We start from the raw sequence: 15,956 nt of genomic DNA on the forward strand, positions 1-15,956 counted from the left end.
CGCTATTGTCAATAAAGTACAGAGCCGCAACAAGGTCCTCAAGTCGCTAGCCGGCAGTACTTGGGGCAAAGACAAAGAAACGTTGCTGGCAACATACAAGGCAATAGGCCGGCCGGTTTTAAACTACGCATGACCAGTGTAGTCGCCGGGGACTAGTAGGACGCAGTGGACGAAGCTACAGACGGTACAAAACACAGCACTTAGGACAGCAACCGGATGCCGGACGACTGAGATACCAACCGTCCTGGGCGGGGTTGTTGTAGCCGCTACAACAACAACAACAACCGGATGCCTCCTGATGTCACCAGAACACCACCTCCACGATGAGGCGAAAATGCTCCCAATTAGGGAGCACAACACGATGCTCTGCAAGCAGTTTCTGGTTGGGAGCCACAGATGTGGCTACCCAAATAGACAGCTGCTTGCAGAGGAGCCCTCGCCGAGCCACGTTAGGAGGCATCTATATGAACTGACGGACAAAGTCCAGAGGTTCATCAAGCAGCCTCTGGACCCATCAGCTTACAGACAGGCCCTGAACGGCATTCACAGGGACGCAGTCTCGAGTTATGTAGACTCAAGACCTGTGAATGCCGTTCTAGGCACACAAACACCGGACATTGACGCGACGGAGCTCCATCTGCCTCGGGAGACCAGAACAACAATAGCCCAACTTCGCTCTGGCTACTGCAGCAGGCTAAACTCCTACCTGAGTAGGCTAAATGCGGATGTGCCGAACGAATGTCCGGCATGCGGAGAGACCCCTCACGACTCGAAACATCTCTTCGCATGCCCGGAAAACCCCACAACCCTAACGGCGACGTCCCGTTGGACAGACCCCATAGAGGCTGCACGCTTCTTGGGGCTGCCGTTAGTGGAACTCGACGACAACGACTGAGATATCAGCCGATCTGGGCGGGGTTGTTGTAGCCGCTACAACAACAACAACAGGAAGACAATACCTGTAATTATTGTACCATGGTTTGAAACCTACTTTTTTATTTAAAGTGGCATTTTTATTTCTTCTCTATGTCCGCAGGATTAATTTTGTAGAATTTTGTAATTTCAAGGATATGATTAATTCCATAAATTATTAAAAAATTTAATGCAATATAGAATAAAAATGTGGGTAACAAATGCAATAGAAAATTTCTTTAGGATTTAAAACATTTAAATTTTTTGGATTCACCAGGACGAATAGGTAATTTTTAAGCTGTCAAAGTTAGAAGAACCAAATTCGAACAAATATTGCAAAATTTCAAGGATAAAATTTTAAAATGACATTTTCAATATTTACCAGCCCTTCTGCACTAGAAACTTGAATATGTTTAAATTCTCATTAATTTTATACCCATACTTCTTCTCTAAGCACATTTCTCTGAATTTTTCAAATCATTTTTGAATTACTGTCGTCAGAGTGAAATACTAAAAACGCAATTTTACTATATTTGGCCCATGGTTTCGCGAATATATTGATATTTTGATTAAAATTTACCATCGCGCGGTGTTATATGTACAATGAGCTGGGCATTTATAAAAATATATTAATTATTAAATAAAACAAGAAATATAGCCAATACTGGTCAAGAAAAAGAGTTTCTATTATTGCCATCAGTGCAAATTACAAATCGTGAAAATCCCGGGATTACTTGCCAAGAATCCCGGGATTTTCGAGACCTTAAAAAGTCCGGGCTCCCGGAATCCCGGGATTAACATTCCTAGTGCGCACGTACTTAACGATGACTCGTTTGCAAACAGCCTAGACTGAGGCGCGGAGAATTGAGAATACTCAAAGCAATGAGCAAGTGAGGGCGGGAATGAGGAAAATACTAACCCTGCATGTAATATCTGTAAAAATGTCGCTAAAACGGCAGTACTGCATCTTAGAATAATTGTTCTTAGTCAGACAGAAACCAATTGCATTAAATGGCGATTGCCATTTTTATGTAATTTATCTCCAGGGAACGGATTTTTAGGACCTAAAAGCCTATAAAAAAGGCAAAATAAAATAACGAAATAGGCTGGAAAAGGCAAAATAAAATAGCGAAAAAGGCAGGAAAAGGCACTAGGTGTTGCAAAAAAGGCAAAAAATGGCAAAGCAAAATAGCGAAAAAGGCAGGAAAAGGCACTAATTATTGCAAAAAAAGCAAAATAAGGCACTAAAAAGACAGAAAATACGAAGAACCATCAAAAAATACATTCATTTAGAAATGTTTATATTACAAGTAAAAATAGAAAAACTATGAACTAGTTTCATTATATGAAAAATTTGTACTTTGAATCTTTGACTATTTTATCCTTTCGGGTTTCTAACTCATAAAACTTTAATCTGTATAGTTGTAGTAACATTGAACCCCAAGATGCATTTTGGAGTTTTCAGGCAGCATTTTCATTAGATTTTCGCGAAGAAAAGCCTTGAATATACTAAATGTGTGCTCGGCGTAAGTTGATACAAGCGGCGCCCAATTTAAATATGGAACGTTTGAAACGTTCATATTATCAGGAAGAAGGGCGTTTTCCTCGCCCTTTATAATTTTATCCACACCCCTTATTGTCTCCAAGCCTTCATTAGCTGACAAAACGGCTTTGAATTTTTCCAACACCAATTTGGCAAGAGGTCTCTGCGCTTCCATAAGCCGCATGGGCAATGTGTATATTTTTTAATCTTGAAAAAAAAATTGTAAATGCTATAATAACTTTTTTAAAGGTAGAAAAGGTAAAAAAGGGCAAATATCTTAAAAAAGGCAAAAAAAGGCAACATCAAATGTGTATATATGGAATCAGGGAAAGCTAAATCGTGGACATACTTAATCGAATATACTCTATCTCTTTAGCAGAAAAAAATGCAATTTCCATAAAATCCGTTCCCTGTTTATCTCCCTCCTATACGTACAAGCTGCAGTTTTTTTAGCTTGGTATGATTAATTTTACTTGATGATATAGTATTTTATTTAAGATATTTACCTCCCCTTTTCTTAAACAGTTTCCAAGATTATGTTTGTTTGTGTTGGCCAAAAGAGTACAGTGATGATAAGCATTTGGATATCCCAGTTTTGCAGCAGTCCCAGAAAGCTATGAATGAAAAACAAGAAAAACGTTAGTTGTATTTAAAGACTAGCGTTCCCTAAAATATTCACCTATATGCTCCAGTACAAAATTGCTTTATGGAATCGAATTTCAAAAGCGCGGCCCTAGTCTACGAGATAGATTTCATTTTAAATATTTCTATAGGATTTATGACCTTGAAGAGTTGATTTAAAAAAAAATATTTCAAAATTTAATACTAGTACCTTGTGTTTGGCGCTCAATTTAGATATTTAGAAGAATTGCTAAATATATTTATTTGGTAATCAACTATTTCTGACAACTTTACTTCTTCTTCTTCTTTTTTGGCGCTGTAACCGCCTAAGCGATTTTGGCCGAGGTCAGCAAAGCACGCTAGTCGTTTCTCCTCTGTGCCAACTGACGCCAATTGGAAACGCCGAATGAAGCCAAGTCCTTCTCCAACTGATTTTTCCATCGCAGTGGGGGCCTCCCTCTTCCTCTGCTACCACCAGCGGGTTCCGAGTTGAATACTTTCAGAGCTGGAGCGTTGTTGTCCATTCGAACGACATGGCCAAGCCAGCGGAGCCGCTGTATTTTAATTCGCTGCACTATGTCCATGTCGTTGTAAAGCTCATACAGCTCGTCGTTCCATCGACTGCGGTACTCGCTATCGCCAACGCGTAAAGGCCCGTAATCATCCGCAACATCTTTCTCTCAAACACTCCAAGAGCCGCCTCATCAGATGTTGTCCTCGTCCATGCTTCTGCGACATATACTAGCACGGGCATGATGAGTGACTTATAGAGCGTGGTTTTCGTACGTCGAGAGAGGACTTTACTCCTGAATTGCCTACTCAGTCCAAAGTAGCACTTGCTGGCAAGAGTGATTCTGCGTTGGATATCAATGCTGACATTATTATCGGTGTTAATGCTGGTTCCCAAGTAAACGAAATTCTCTACTTTCTGGAAATTGTAACTGTCAACAGTGACGTGGGTGCCAAGGCGCGAATGTGCTGACTGTTTGTTTGATGACAGGAGATACTTCGTCTTGTCCTCGTTTACCACCAGACCCATTCGCTTTGCTTCCCTATCCAACTTGGAAAAGGCAAAACAGACTTCGCGGTTTTTGTTACCGATGATGTCGATGTCATCGGCATAAGACAGCAATTGCACGCTCTTGTAGTAAATTGTTCCTGAGCGGTTCAGTTCTGCAGCTCTTATTATCTTCTCCAACATCAGATTAAAGAAGTCACATGAAAGGGAGTCGCCCTGTCTGAAACCCCGTTTTGTGGCGAACGGCTCGGAGAGGCCTTTCCCAATTTTGACGGAGCTGGTGGTATTGCTCAACATCATTTTACAAAGCCGTATGAGTTTTGAGGGGATGCCAAATTCAGCCATAGCGGGTATAAGCAACTCCTTTTACTACTGTCAAAAGCGGCTTTAAAATCGACAAATAGGTGGTGAGTGTCGATCCTTTTCTCGCGGGTCTTTTCCAAGATTTAGCGTATTGTGAATACCTGGTCTATGGTGGATTTGCCAGGTCTAAAGCCACACTGATAAGGCCCAATCAGTTCACTGACGGTGGGCTTCAGTCTTTCACACAATACGCTCGGTAAGACCTTGTAACCTATGCTTAGAAGGCTGATCCAGCAGTAGTTGGCGCGAATGGCGGGGTCACCTTTCTTGTAGATTGGGCAGAGCACACTTAAATTCCAGTCGTCGGGCATGCGTTCATCTGACCATATTCTGCACAAGAGTTGATGCATTCACCTTATCAACCCCTCGCCGCCGTACTTGAATAGCTCAGCTGGCAGGCTGGCAGCTGCAGCAGCTTTGTTGTTTTTCAGCCGCGTTATTGCTATACGTACCTCGTCATAGTCAGGCGGTGGAGCGTCGACTCCGTCATCATCGACTGCGGGCTCGGGTTCTTCTTCTCCACAATTTTCCGTGCTGCTACCATTTAGTAGTGCGGAAAAGTGTTCCCTCCATAACTTAAGTACGCTCTGTACATCGGTTACTAGGTCGCCATTATTGTTCTTACAGGAGTACGCCCCGGTCTTGAAACCTTCCATAAGTCGCCTAACTCACTGGTAAAATTTTCGGGCATTCTTCCTGTCGGCCAGCATTTCAAGCTCTTCGCACTCACGTATTTCGGCCTCTCTCTTCTTACTGCGGCAAATACGTCTCGCTTGCCTCTTCAGATCCCTATAGCGGTCCCACATAGCGCGCGTTGCGCCCGATCACAGCGTGGCCCTGTAGGCGGCATCTTTTTTCTATGCAGCTTCCTGACACTCCTCATCGTACCAGTTGTTCTTTCGGGCTCGCTGAAATCCGACTACTTCTTCGGCCGCGGTACTTAATGAGCGGGAAAACTGCTCGCATATGTCGGTTTGTTAAAGAGTGCTCTCTGAGAGCAGGTGTGAGAGTCGAGTAGCGAAAGCGCTGGCTGTCTGTTGTGATTGCAGCTTTTCGACGTTAAGCTTTCCTTGCATATTTGGGAGCACGTTTCTTGCTGCACAGAGGCGGGTGCGTATCTTGTCTGCAACAAGATAGTGGTCCGAGTCGATGTTTGGGCCTCGGAGTGTGCGTACGGTTTAAACACTGGAAGCGTGTCTTGCGTCTATCACAACATGATCGATTTGGTTTCTCATTTTTCGATCCGGAGACAGCCACGTAGCTTGATGGATCTTTTTATGGTTGAACCTAGTACTGCATACTATCGTGTTTCGGGCCCCGCCGAAGTCGATCAGCCTTAATCCGTTGTCGGACGTTTCGTCGTGGAGGCTAAATTTTCCGACGGTGGTTCCAAAGATCCCTTCCTTGCCCACCCTGGCATTGAAGTCGCCAAGCACGGTTTTAATAACATGACGGGGGCAGCGCTCGTACGTGCGCTCCAAGCGCATCCTTCTCTTCCGTCGGGGCATGGGCGCAGATGAGCGAGATGTTGAAGAATCTCGCTTTGATGCGGAGTGTGGCTAGACGCTCGTCCACCGGGGTGAACGACAGTACTCGGCGACAGAGTCTCTCTCCCACCACAAATCCAACTCCGAATTTGCGCTCCTTTACATGGCAGCTGTAGTAGACGTCGTAAGGCCCCAGACATTGCTTGCCTTGCCGCGTCCAACGCATTTCTTGGATGGCGAGGATGTCAGCTTTTGTCCTTACGAGGACATCAACACGACGGGCAGAGGCACCTTCCCCATGAAGGGTCCGGACATTCCAGGTGCATGCCCTCAAATCGTAGTCCTTTAAACGTTTGCCGTGGTCGTCATCATAAGGGGGGGCCTCATCCGAGGCTTTGCCTTGCTTCTTCACTGGAAGTGGTTTTTACGTGGCGGGTCCCAAACCCAGCGCACAACCCATTGCTGGGACGGGGGTGGTTTCGCAACCAAATACACGTTTATATAGCGAGCCGCTTGCTCCAAGCAGACACCCGCTTGCAGCCGCACCTACTGGTGAACAGACGCTGCAGACTTCAGTGAGCCCTTAAACCGAATAAGCCGGAGTGGCCCCACCGAAGCTCCCTCTCTCTCTGCCGTAACCCAAGGCTCCACTCGGATTGGTTACCGCATCTTGCACATGGGTATGGGGGTATAGCCATGCAACTGTAACTGCATACCCAGAGCAACGACTATACCCCACTGCACTCCAACACAACTTTACTGAGTGCATTAAAAACTAAAAATACGCTTTTATTACAACGTGATCTAAAAAGTAAAAAATTATTTATGGGGATAAGGATTTCGTTTAAGAGGAATAGAAAGCTCCCTAACTTTATTTAGTTTAGCTTTTTAAACTAGCTTAAAATAGGATCATGGGGATCAGAGTGTCCAGATTTGACGATTTCGCGCCAATTTGGTTTTTTTTTGGATATTTGCGCGTAAAAATTTAGGAAATCGCCATTGGCGATTTTTGGAGATTTTTTTCCATTCAAATAAATTTTTCCAATTATAAAAATATACAAAACTTAGTTTTCCACGATAATTTCACAGAAGAGGCTAATGAACGTGATAAACTTGACTTAAGAAGCATATTAAAAACTCGAAGAACTTTTAACATGATTAACAAGTCAATTAATTACTTTTAAAAAAGCTATGATTTTGTCAACAGAAAAGTGTGTGAATCACAAGAGGGCGAGTTTCAGGGACCTGCCAATTCACTATTTGACTTTGAAGAAAAGAAAAGCAGCGGAAACTGAATATTTAAATCTTTAACTTTCCCATGGAATAACCTTTTTCAGAACCATTCCATCCGACTGTGAAGCATTTTGGATAATTGCTTACGGAGTGAAAACAGTAACAGGCAATAAAATGTAAGTAAAGTAGCTTCGATATTATTATCCTTGCCGCACTCACATGCTTTTGTTGAGCGCGTTTTTTTCCGTAACGAGTTTAACAAAAACTAAGATTCGAAATAGGATGAGGTTGGAAAGCCTTATTTCAATAGTTCGAATAAAGTGTTATATGAAGGCTAATAGTTTCTGCTGCAAAATGTTTCCAATATCAAGCTGTATGTTATCAAGGTTGAATAGCTCAATATATGACACCAACAGAGATGTAAATGAGTCATCTCTCCTTACACTGTGGAACAAATTCAGGTTAGCAAAAGTTAGGTCGATTCTGAGAGTGAGGGGTGAAAATAGAGCCAAAATTAGAAGACCCGTATCGCGGCGTTCGTTTATGTTAGTTCGAATTTTTTTTTAATCGACCTTCGAACTTTGCAGTCAAATGCCGATTTTCAGCATATTGTTTATAGGGTTTTTTGGCTATAACTCGTCGACTAATTGATATTTTTTCAATCTGTTAAAGCCAAATTATTGATAGAGACCTGTGCAAAAATTAAAATTTTTAAAAAAATTTATTTAGAAATTTTTTGTATGAAGCAAAATGTTGAAATTTTTTTCATGCTTTTTGAACATATTTTCCACAAAACTAAGTCTTTTTTGCTTCCTGTTTGAACTATAATATGCTTCTCAGTTTCTTCAATAAATTTCATTTGAAAAGAAAACAATCATAATACAAAACTTGCGTTTTCCAGCTTAATATTAATTTACTTCTCATTTCTTATGTACCAATTTTTTCAGTGTTGGTTTTGAAGAAACATTGAAAAAGGAATTATAAAAATATGGAAAAAAATATAATTTTGAAATTTTAGTTATGAAAAGTTTTAAGTAAAGAAATTAAATAAATTAAATTAATGATTTGGCCAGTTGCCGTTTAGCAGGCGGCTGTGGATCAACATCACTGCTCTCTCTAATATCTTGGTCATCATCATCAGAAAGGTCGATAATTTCGTCCAACAGATATTCTGGAATTTCATCTTTGCCTTCCCCCTCTTCCTCTTTTACCTCGTCTTCCTCTTCTTCAAATTTCAGCGAGTATTGCATCTGGAGATTTCTTTCCTCTGTACCTGAAACGAAAATAGTTTTCAATCGTTAACTTGTTTAAATTGTGCACTCTGACAAAGATATTAGAAAAATCTAGGAATTAAAAATATGCACACTCTATAGTTACCTTATTTCAAATGGAAGCGCAGTTTGGTGATAACGTTCGCCTTGCTCATCAGATTCAGTTGGCAACTGTTGAGCGAGTTGATCAAGATGCTGATGCAAGAGATGAATTTTGTACGACATATTAACCCCAATTTCATCGAAAGCTGCCAAGATGTTTGCAACAGATTGCCTGTAGTTGTCTTTGCGTTCTTTACCCAAAAGTCCTTTAATGACTGCTTTCAATGCGAACCATGCATTTAATTGTCGGTCTGTCAGAACTTAGTCAAATTGCATAACACTTGAATAGCAATTAAAGCAAACTATTTTAGGGGCATAGTTTACGTCAGTGATAAACTCTTGCGAGAAATAATGTTTATAGGCCTCCAAAAAACAATCACTCGCATTGCCACATTTTTCATCGCTTGCTATGAAACGACCACAAACATTACAAGAATGGTCCATTTTACATTTTGTTTCCAATATTTTCAATACAATATATATTATACAATGTTGTTTTTGTTATTTTTATGATGCACTTAACTTAAATCACTTACAAAATGAAATAAGTTCCAAAAAAATTAATAGCGAATTTTATCACGACCGAGCGAAAATTAAATGACATCAGCTTCGGCTGAGTTTCGAATTTTAACTGAATCTGATATTAGTTCGCTTGTACGAAATAAATAAAAATCGCTACCTGTGCGGTGGTTGGAAACAAAAGAGAGGAAGACGAGGAAAAAGAGAAAGAAGGGGAAGAAATTTATTGCATTTGACTGCAAAGTTCGAAGGTCGATTACAAAAACATTCGAACTAACATCAACAAACGCCGCGATACGGGTCTTTTAATTTAGCCTCTATTTTCACCCCTCACTCTCAAAATCGACCTAACTTTGCTAACCTGAATTTGTTCCACAGTGTTATTATAGGTTTTTATTTTATTTTTAGCGCCGAGCTCTTAAAAGAGGATTGTGCGATTAATCAATTATATGAGTTATAATAACTTTAATAATTGCGCAGTAATATTGCAAAATGTGTTGAAACAAATATTTTTTAAAAGTATGCGTATTGTTTGTACATCACTATTATAAAAGTGATTTGTTTTATTTATTATTACCCTCTGAAGGTATTATAGTCGTTTTTGGTTTTAAAAACTATATTATAACATGATCTCTTTTTAAAATAAAAGATTTGTTAAATCGATTTCATGAATTTTATTTAAAAAATGCGTATAAAAAAAAAAATTGTTTGTACATCACTATTATAAAAGTGATTTGTGTTATTTATTATTACCCTCTGAAGGTATTATAGTCGTTTTTGGTTTTAAAAACTATATTATAACATGATATCTTTTTAAAATAAAAGATTTGTTAAATCGATTTCAGGAATTTTACTAGAAAAAAATCGGCGATTTTTGGCGATTCTTTTTTCAGAAATTGCGCTTTTTTAAACAATCTGGACACCCTGATAGGGATTGACAATGAAGTTAACTTCAATGGAAAACAAAACGCTTTTCATTAAAATTCATTTTATTGTCAATCACTTCGATCCTATTTTAAGTTATAAGTTTAAAAAGTTAAATTAAATACAATTAGGGAAATTCCTTTAAACGAAATTTGCCTATAAATAAATGTTAGCATGTTAGCATAAATAGAGCATCTAAAGATTATTCAAGGCAACCCAATAATTCAAAGCTTATCAATTTGCACATTCATGCTTCTGACATAAGGGTGAGGATATATACATAAGTACATATCGCACGTTTAATAATGTAAAGATGTAATTTCAAATTTACGTTTTTGGAGATTTCATAATACAATTAATAAGCTTAACGGGGAGAATATGTTCAGCCTAACAGATACTTAACTTCCCAGAAATGTAGAAGATGTGTCTTTCCAACTATCTTTTGGTATACCACAAAACGTAATTTTTAAAATAATTCTGTATATTATTAAACGTGCGATATGTACATACATTTATAGTTAATTTCCACCAAGCCTTAACTGCAGTTTGTGCCTGTTGAAAAAAGAAGATTACAATATTAAGGGGCTAATTCCACCTATTAAGGTACAAGCAAACGAATGAAAAAAGCACAAATTATGAAATAAATCCTGCCGATCACCCCATGTGCATTCCCATGGCAGCCGGTTCTACGTACCGGAATGAATCGGGTTTTACCCAACCAAGGGCTGTTGTTGCGGCGATCTAACCCCGTTTAGGTCGGCGAAATCTATCAAATCCATGTTCGATAATGAGGCTACATCTGCTCCGTATCCTTCTACTCAGGACTGGAATAGAGTCAAACACATGGCCAGAAATATACACCTGTTAAGTATGCTAGAAACGATTGCATGCAAACACCACCTCGGTCAGGTGCAACGCTTGTGGCGGGTGGAGTCACCACCGCACCTGCTCGGGCCTACGAACGCACGAACAGTGGACCACGTCGTTTTTTTATTTCAACTTTTATTTCAACATAGATTGATTAAAAGAAAAAAAGTAAAAACAGAATCAAATCGCTCAGAGAAATTCGTCGGAAGAAAGTTCGCTGCCAAAATTAAAGCACACTGCAGTATATGAGATTTCCCACAACCAAAGCGACGACGAAGTTTGTCTGACGAAATTCGGCAAGAATAGGTTTATTTTTAATTTTGCCGCTGCCACCGATCATAAAATCAGCTCTCAGTGGAAAAGTAGCTTTGTTTCCTCGTTTTTCTAGCAGATAATCATCAGCAATAATCAGAATGGCAAAATTTGGTGATTCATCTTTTCGGTTTTGTATTTTTATATTTTTTGTTTGTCATTCAATTGATACGAATTTCGTATCTGTTCTGTTTTACTGGGCGAAATGTTGCGGCGAACATCACCCAGCGGCATCGCTCCGATCGACGAAATTCGCACAGCGATTTAGTTCTGTTTATACTTAAAGGCTGATAAAAATTAAATATTTCACACAAACATGGTTGAAATTTGAAAATTCCAGCCCGTATTTTGTTTTTAACCCTGGACGTGCTTCGTTAGTCGATTCGACTAACAAAAATCTTGTTTCGCTTCGTACCTCTCTCTGAAGTCATTTACCATTTTGTTTATTATATGTAACAGAGAAAATAATATGTATTTAATATTTTGGTTATGAGTTTGAAAAACTATAAAGAACTAAAATTAATAAAATGTATTTTCGTTTTTAACTCTTTTATGTTTGTTATTTCAATTCAAAGTTGGTGTTAGTCGTTTCGACTAACAAGCCCGCAGACAGGGTCAAAAGAGCGAAGCACTTCCAGGGTTAAGTCAAATATAAGTGGCATTGTGCTACTATGATGGCCCGACCGAGTAATCATAGTCAACTTATGTACAGTAGTGGAAAAAATTATAGCCGCACCAAATTTTGACAAGTTTTAAAATATGATTTTTGTTATTTAATTTTGGTTAGTTTTTTATAGTTCATTCTTTAACAAAATCCGTATAACTACAAGTTTAAAGGCGGTTCGATTGTTTTTTTTTGCCGAAATTTGGTGAAAATCGTATCCCAATTGTGTGAATACCCAAATTTTTTTCTTTATCCCAATCACGAAAAATAAATTGTTGAAATTTTTCAATAGAAGATTGTTGTATTGTACCAATCTTTTAAATAAAAAAAATCCCACTTTTTTATTTTGTACCAATAGCCAATATAAAAATGCACAATTCTGTACAAATGTACCAATCGAGTGACACTGCCTTAAAAACTTATGCATTAAAAAAAAAAACAATCAACAAATCTTCGTAAAAATTTCGAGTTTTGAATTAGATTCCGATTATGCAGTTTTGTAGCCCATGGAATTCTAGCAGAATAAAGTGCTAGTTTCAAACGTTAACGAAAAATACACATTTTTTATATATTTTTATTTAATCATTTTTACGCTAATAACTAGGGCAACCAAAAATATGCTTGAGCATTAGGGCGGGTCGAAAATCAAATTTTTCTCAAATCCCTTGGTAATAGTGAAAATATATTGTCTCATGAAGTCAACAACAAGCCTGCAAAATATTAGTCTTTTATTTTAATTGTAAGAGCCCGCGCATCGACCGCCAAGTGACCCACAGCACTCTAGTCGAATAAGACCAATTATTGTCAAAAATTCTGGGTTCAGCGAAAAGTTTTGGTGCATATTAATGAATCCGCTAACGGAAAAGATAAAGTCAAATATCATTTCTCGCAGCGCTTTAGCTTATCGTTAATCTCAAAATTTACTTTTTCCAATAACACTTTAATTGTTCTCTTGTTAAATGCACTGGCCTATAGTCAAAAGATGTAAAGAACAGCATCAATATTGCTGGCGTGCATTTAGGTCGCTGGTTCCAATTATTCTAATATTTTTTTAATATTAGCTGTAGTTTGCGAATTTTTGCAAATTTAGGAACAATTTCGGTAACTCTAATAGAAAAGCCATTATTTTCCATCATCGTGGAAAAATTTTGTTTACGCAAATGAGTATGGAAACACTGAACAGGCACAACTTCTAGAAACACTAATTAGTTTACTTATGTTTATGCATACAATATAAAAATTGTGAATATAGGAAAATGACTAAAAATTTTGTTCAATTTTTATTATTTTAAACTAATTTGTTTATAATCTGAAATATATTCATCATATTATTATCATAAATCAGTAACAGTAAGTCTCGCCTTCAATTTGGTTATTATTACGTACCGATTGAGTAACATTTACCAAAGTTATATCGAAAAATTTAGGTTGATCTCCAGTTTTTTTCTAAAAAAAAATTATCTTCAATTGTATAAATAACTTTTAAATAAAAGAACCGGATTACAGAAAAGTGTGCCAGGGAGTGACTTTTTTCGTTCCAGCTGACTGCAAAGCAATATCGTCCAATTGGAGCGACCTCAAAAGGATTTCCCAGGATATGTTAAAAATTATTGCATTTACCTACAGTCACTTTTTCACATAATGGAATTAACTAAAATATTTATATCTAAACACTTATTGCACGTCCGTTACTTAAATATAACGGCAAATTTAGAAACCTCGAAAAATGTGCTTCTTCGGTGACTTATGAAACCAGCCGCACCACTTTAAAGACTGCATAAATGGAGTTAATACGGTAGACAAACGGGCTCGATTATTTGCATAACAGCCTTTATTTGCTTTGACTCATGCATTTTAATCTTTAAAACGCGAATAAGCAGCTGAACAAATGCCCGAAATTTTTGGGAATTAACTACACTGAGGGGAAAAAATATTAAAATCAAATAGGAACGTAATTGATCTTACTATAAACGTCAACGAAAGTACTGTATATTGGTAAATATTCAACTCAATTACGCGCATATTAAAATGACCGCGTTCATACTGAAAAAGCATCCGCGAAGTGAATAATCAAGACAAAACCTAAAAAAAAAAAAAATTATTTGCATGTTGCCTGGAATTTGAACCCGACCATCTCCGGATAACAACAACTTGTGGCAAGCATCTCTGCGCACTCAGCTACACCCAGAAATATAAATTTGCTTTCAAATATTGAAAATCCATCAACACCACAGCACGCGATTTGTACTATGTATGTATGTATGCTCTCAGAGCGGCGCTCTACATGCTTGGGGTGCGTATGTACACTTACATATACATACTCAGATGTGAACAGTCAAATACGTGCGTAATAAATTTTTTATGAAAATATTATTTTTAAATACGAACATTTTGAAACGATGGTCAGTGTAGGATTCAGGGAATTTTCGATTATAACACTGGTAAAAACGGCCAGGTTTTGTCTTTTGTATAAGTAAGCAAACAAAGCGGGTGAGTTTCACGTCTGCGGCTGCCAGGTTCGATCCTCAGTTGGAGCGATTACGAAAAATTTATTTCTTTTTATTATTTATTTTATATTTTTTTATTTTATTTCACATTATATCACATTTTTTATTTAACTATTACTTAATTTAAAGTTTTAGAGCTGAATTTTATTAAAAACTCAACACAACTAACTGAAAGCAAAGTTAAAAAATATAGAACTTATAAAAAAGAATGAAAACGAAATAAATGAAAATTCTACTGGCCGTGGGACTCGAAGCCACGACCATGCGGCTCGTTTATCCGCATTACTGCCGTCTGTAAGGGTAAAATTATTATGCGCATATGTGTGCCAGAATATATGCATAAGCTTTGCCACAGCTTTAAAATGGGCGTTTCTCACCCTAAGGGCCGTTTTCTCATCTAACCTTTAGATTACCGGCCACTTTATCATCTCGATATACGAGTTTTCGTTTTCTCATCAGCGCATTAATTTCTCGAATCGATAAATTGTTGCTCACCCGATGCAACCTTTAAAAATTTGTACCCAACTTTAAATTTTGGTTTGGTGTTGGTTCATGAGTCAGATATATTAGGTATTCCAACCAAGGTTTTGGTTTTTGCTAACAGTTGCTCTTGCTTTATATTTGCTTATGTTGCATTGCCAAGCTTTGAAATTTTATGACGAGTGTAGTCAAGTTTCACTCTCGCAAATGTATTCAAGTTTCACTCTACGGAATAACAAATTAATTTTTACATGTAAGATAAGAAAACCAAAACACTTTTTAAAGTGAGGAAGAATTTATCTGCCCTGTTAGTAAAGGCAACTTTACTGCTTACATTAGAAAATGGCCCTAATTATATTATGTTGATGTATCTAAATACTTATATGCTTGAAACTACTATTAACTTATCAAACGATTCCTAATCTTGGACAACACATGTTTGACTTCGTTCACCACGATTTTGAAAACTGACCATATCGGCGTGACCAAGGCCATGGTCCTTTTAATATTATATAAACAATCGAAAACATTAAAACGTTTGAAATAAATCTCGTCTCACTTTTTTGTATTTTTCACTTGATTGCTGAAGTAATGGAGAATTGAAAATTCATAAGGGAAAATTATAATTTTTGTAAGTTTTATTTTAATATCTTAAAAACTTGCAAACTTTTTGAAAAATGATAAATGAATGTGAGGTACAAAATTTAATAACCCTTAATTTGATACATCGTCCTGTTTATAACAATTAACGCATTCCATAGATATTACAAGCATTACAAAAGTTTCATTTTCAAAATTCATACACTTTGATTCAATTGCGCGGGCTAAAGATAAGTTTTCAATTAATCTTTCGCGGCCAAAAACTATTGGCATCATAATATTACTATTACAATACGGTCAAATGCCTTTTATTTTCCCCCATACAAAATCGACCCAGCCTATCGAGCATGTTTTTTTCTTATACTTTACCACAAAATGCATCAAAAGGAAATGTTTATTGCAATAAGATAAAGCGGTGTGGCCATATTTGTTAGAGCATATTTCGACATATTCCGCAATAAATGCATTTTTTTGCATATTTTAGAAATAAGTGCTAAATTTAGTGCATATTAAAAAAAAAATACTTTTTTAAT

At 37.6% G+C, this 15,956-nt stretch overlaps 1 protein-coding gene across 2 annotated transcripts in view; it reads right to left on the bottom strand.

Moving 5' to 3' along the window:
* The window catches only part of LOC118742252 (lipoyltransferase 1, mitochondrial), an 81,153-nt gene that overhangs the window by 46,311 nt on the left and 18,886 nt on the right, over positions 1-15,956 (bottom strand). The window contains exon 2 of one of the 2 annotated variants that reach the window (XM_036474176.1): positions 2,962-3,069. The exons of the other annotated variant lie outside the window; for it this stretch is intronic. Within the exon in view, the coding sequence (XP_036330069.1) occupies positions 2,962-3,069 (108 nt within the window). The remainder of the gene's footprint in view (positions 1-2,961; positions 3,070-15,956) is intronic. 2 annotated transcript variants of the gene reach the window in all.

The sequence above is a fragment of the Rhagoletis pomonella genome, unplaced genomic scaffold (genome assembly GCF_013731165.1).
Source record: "Rhagoletis pomonella isolate Grant_MI unplaced genomic scaffold, Rhpom_1.0 Rhpom_scaffold_00007, whole genome shotgun sequence".
Classification (NCBI taxonomy): Eukaryota; Metazoa; Arthropoda; class Insecta; order Diptera; family Tephritidae; genus Rhagoletis; species Rhagoletis pomonella.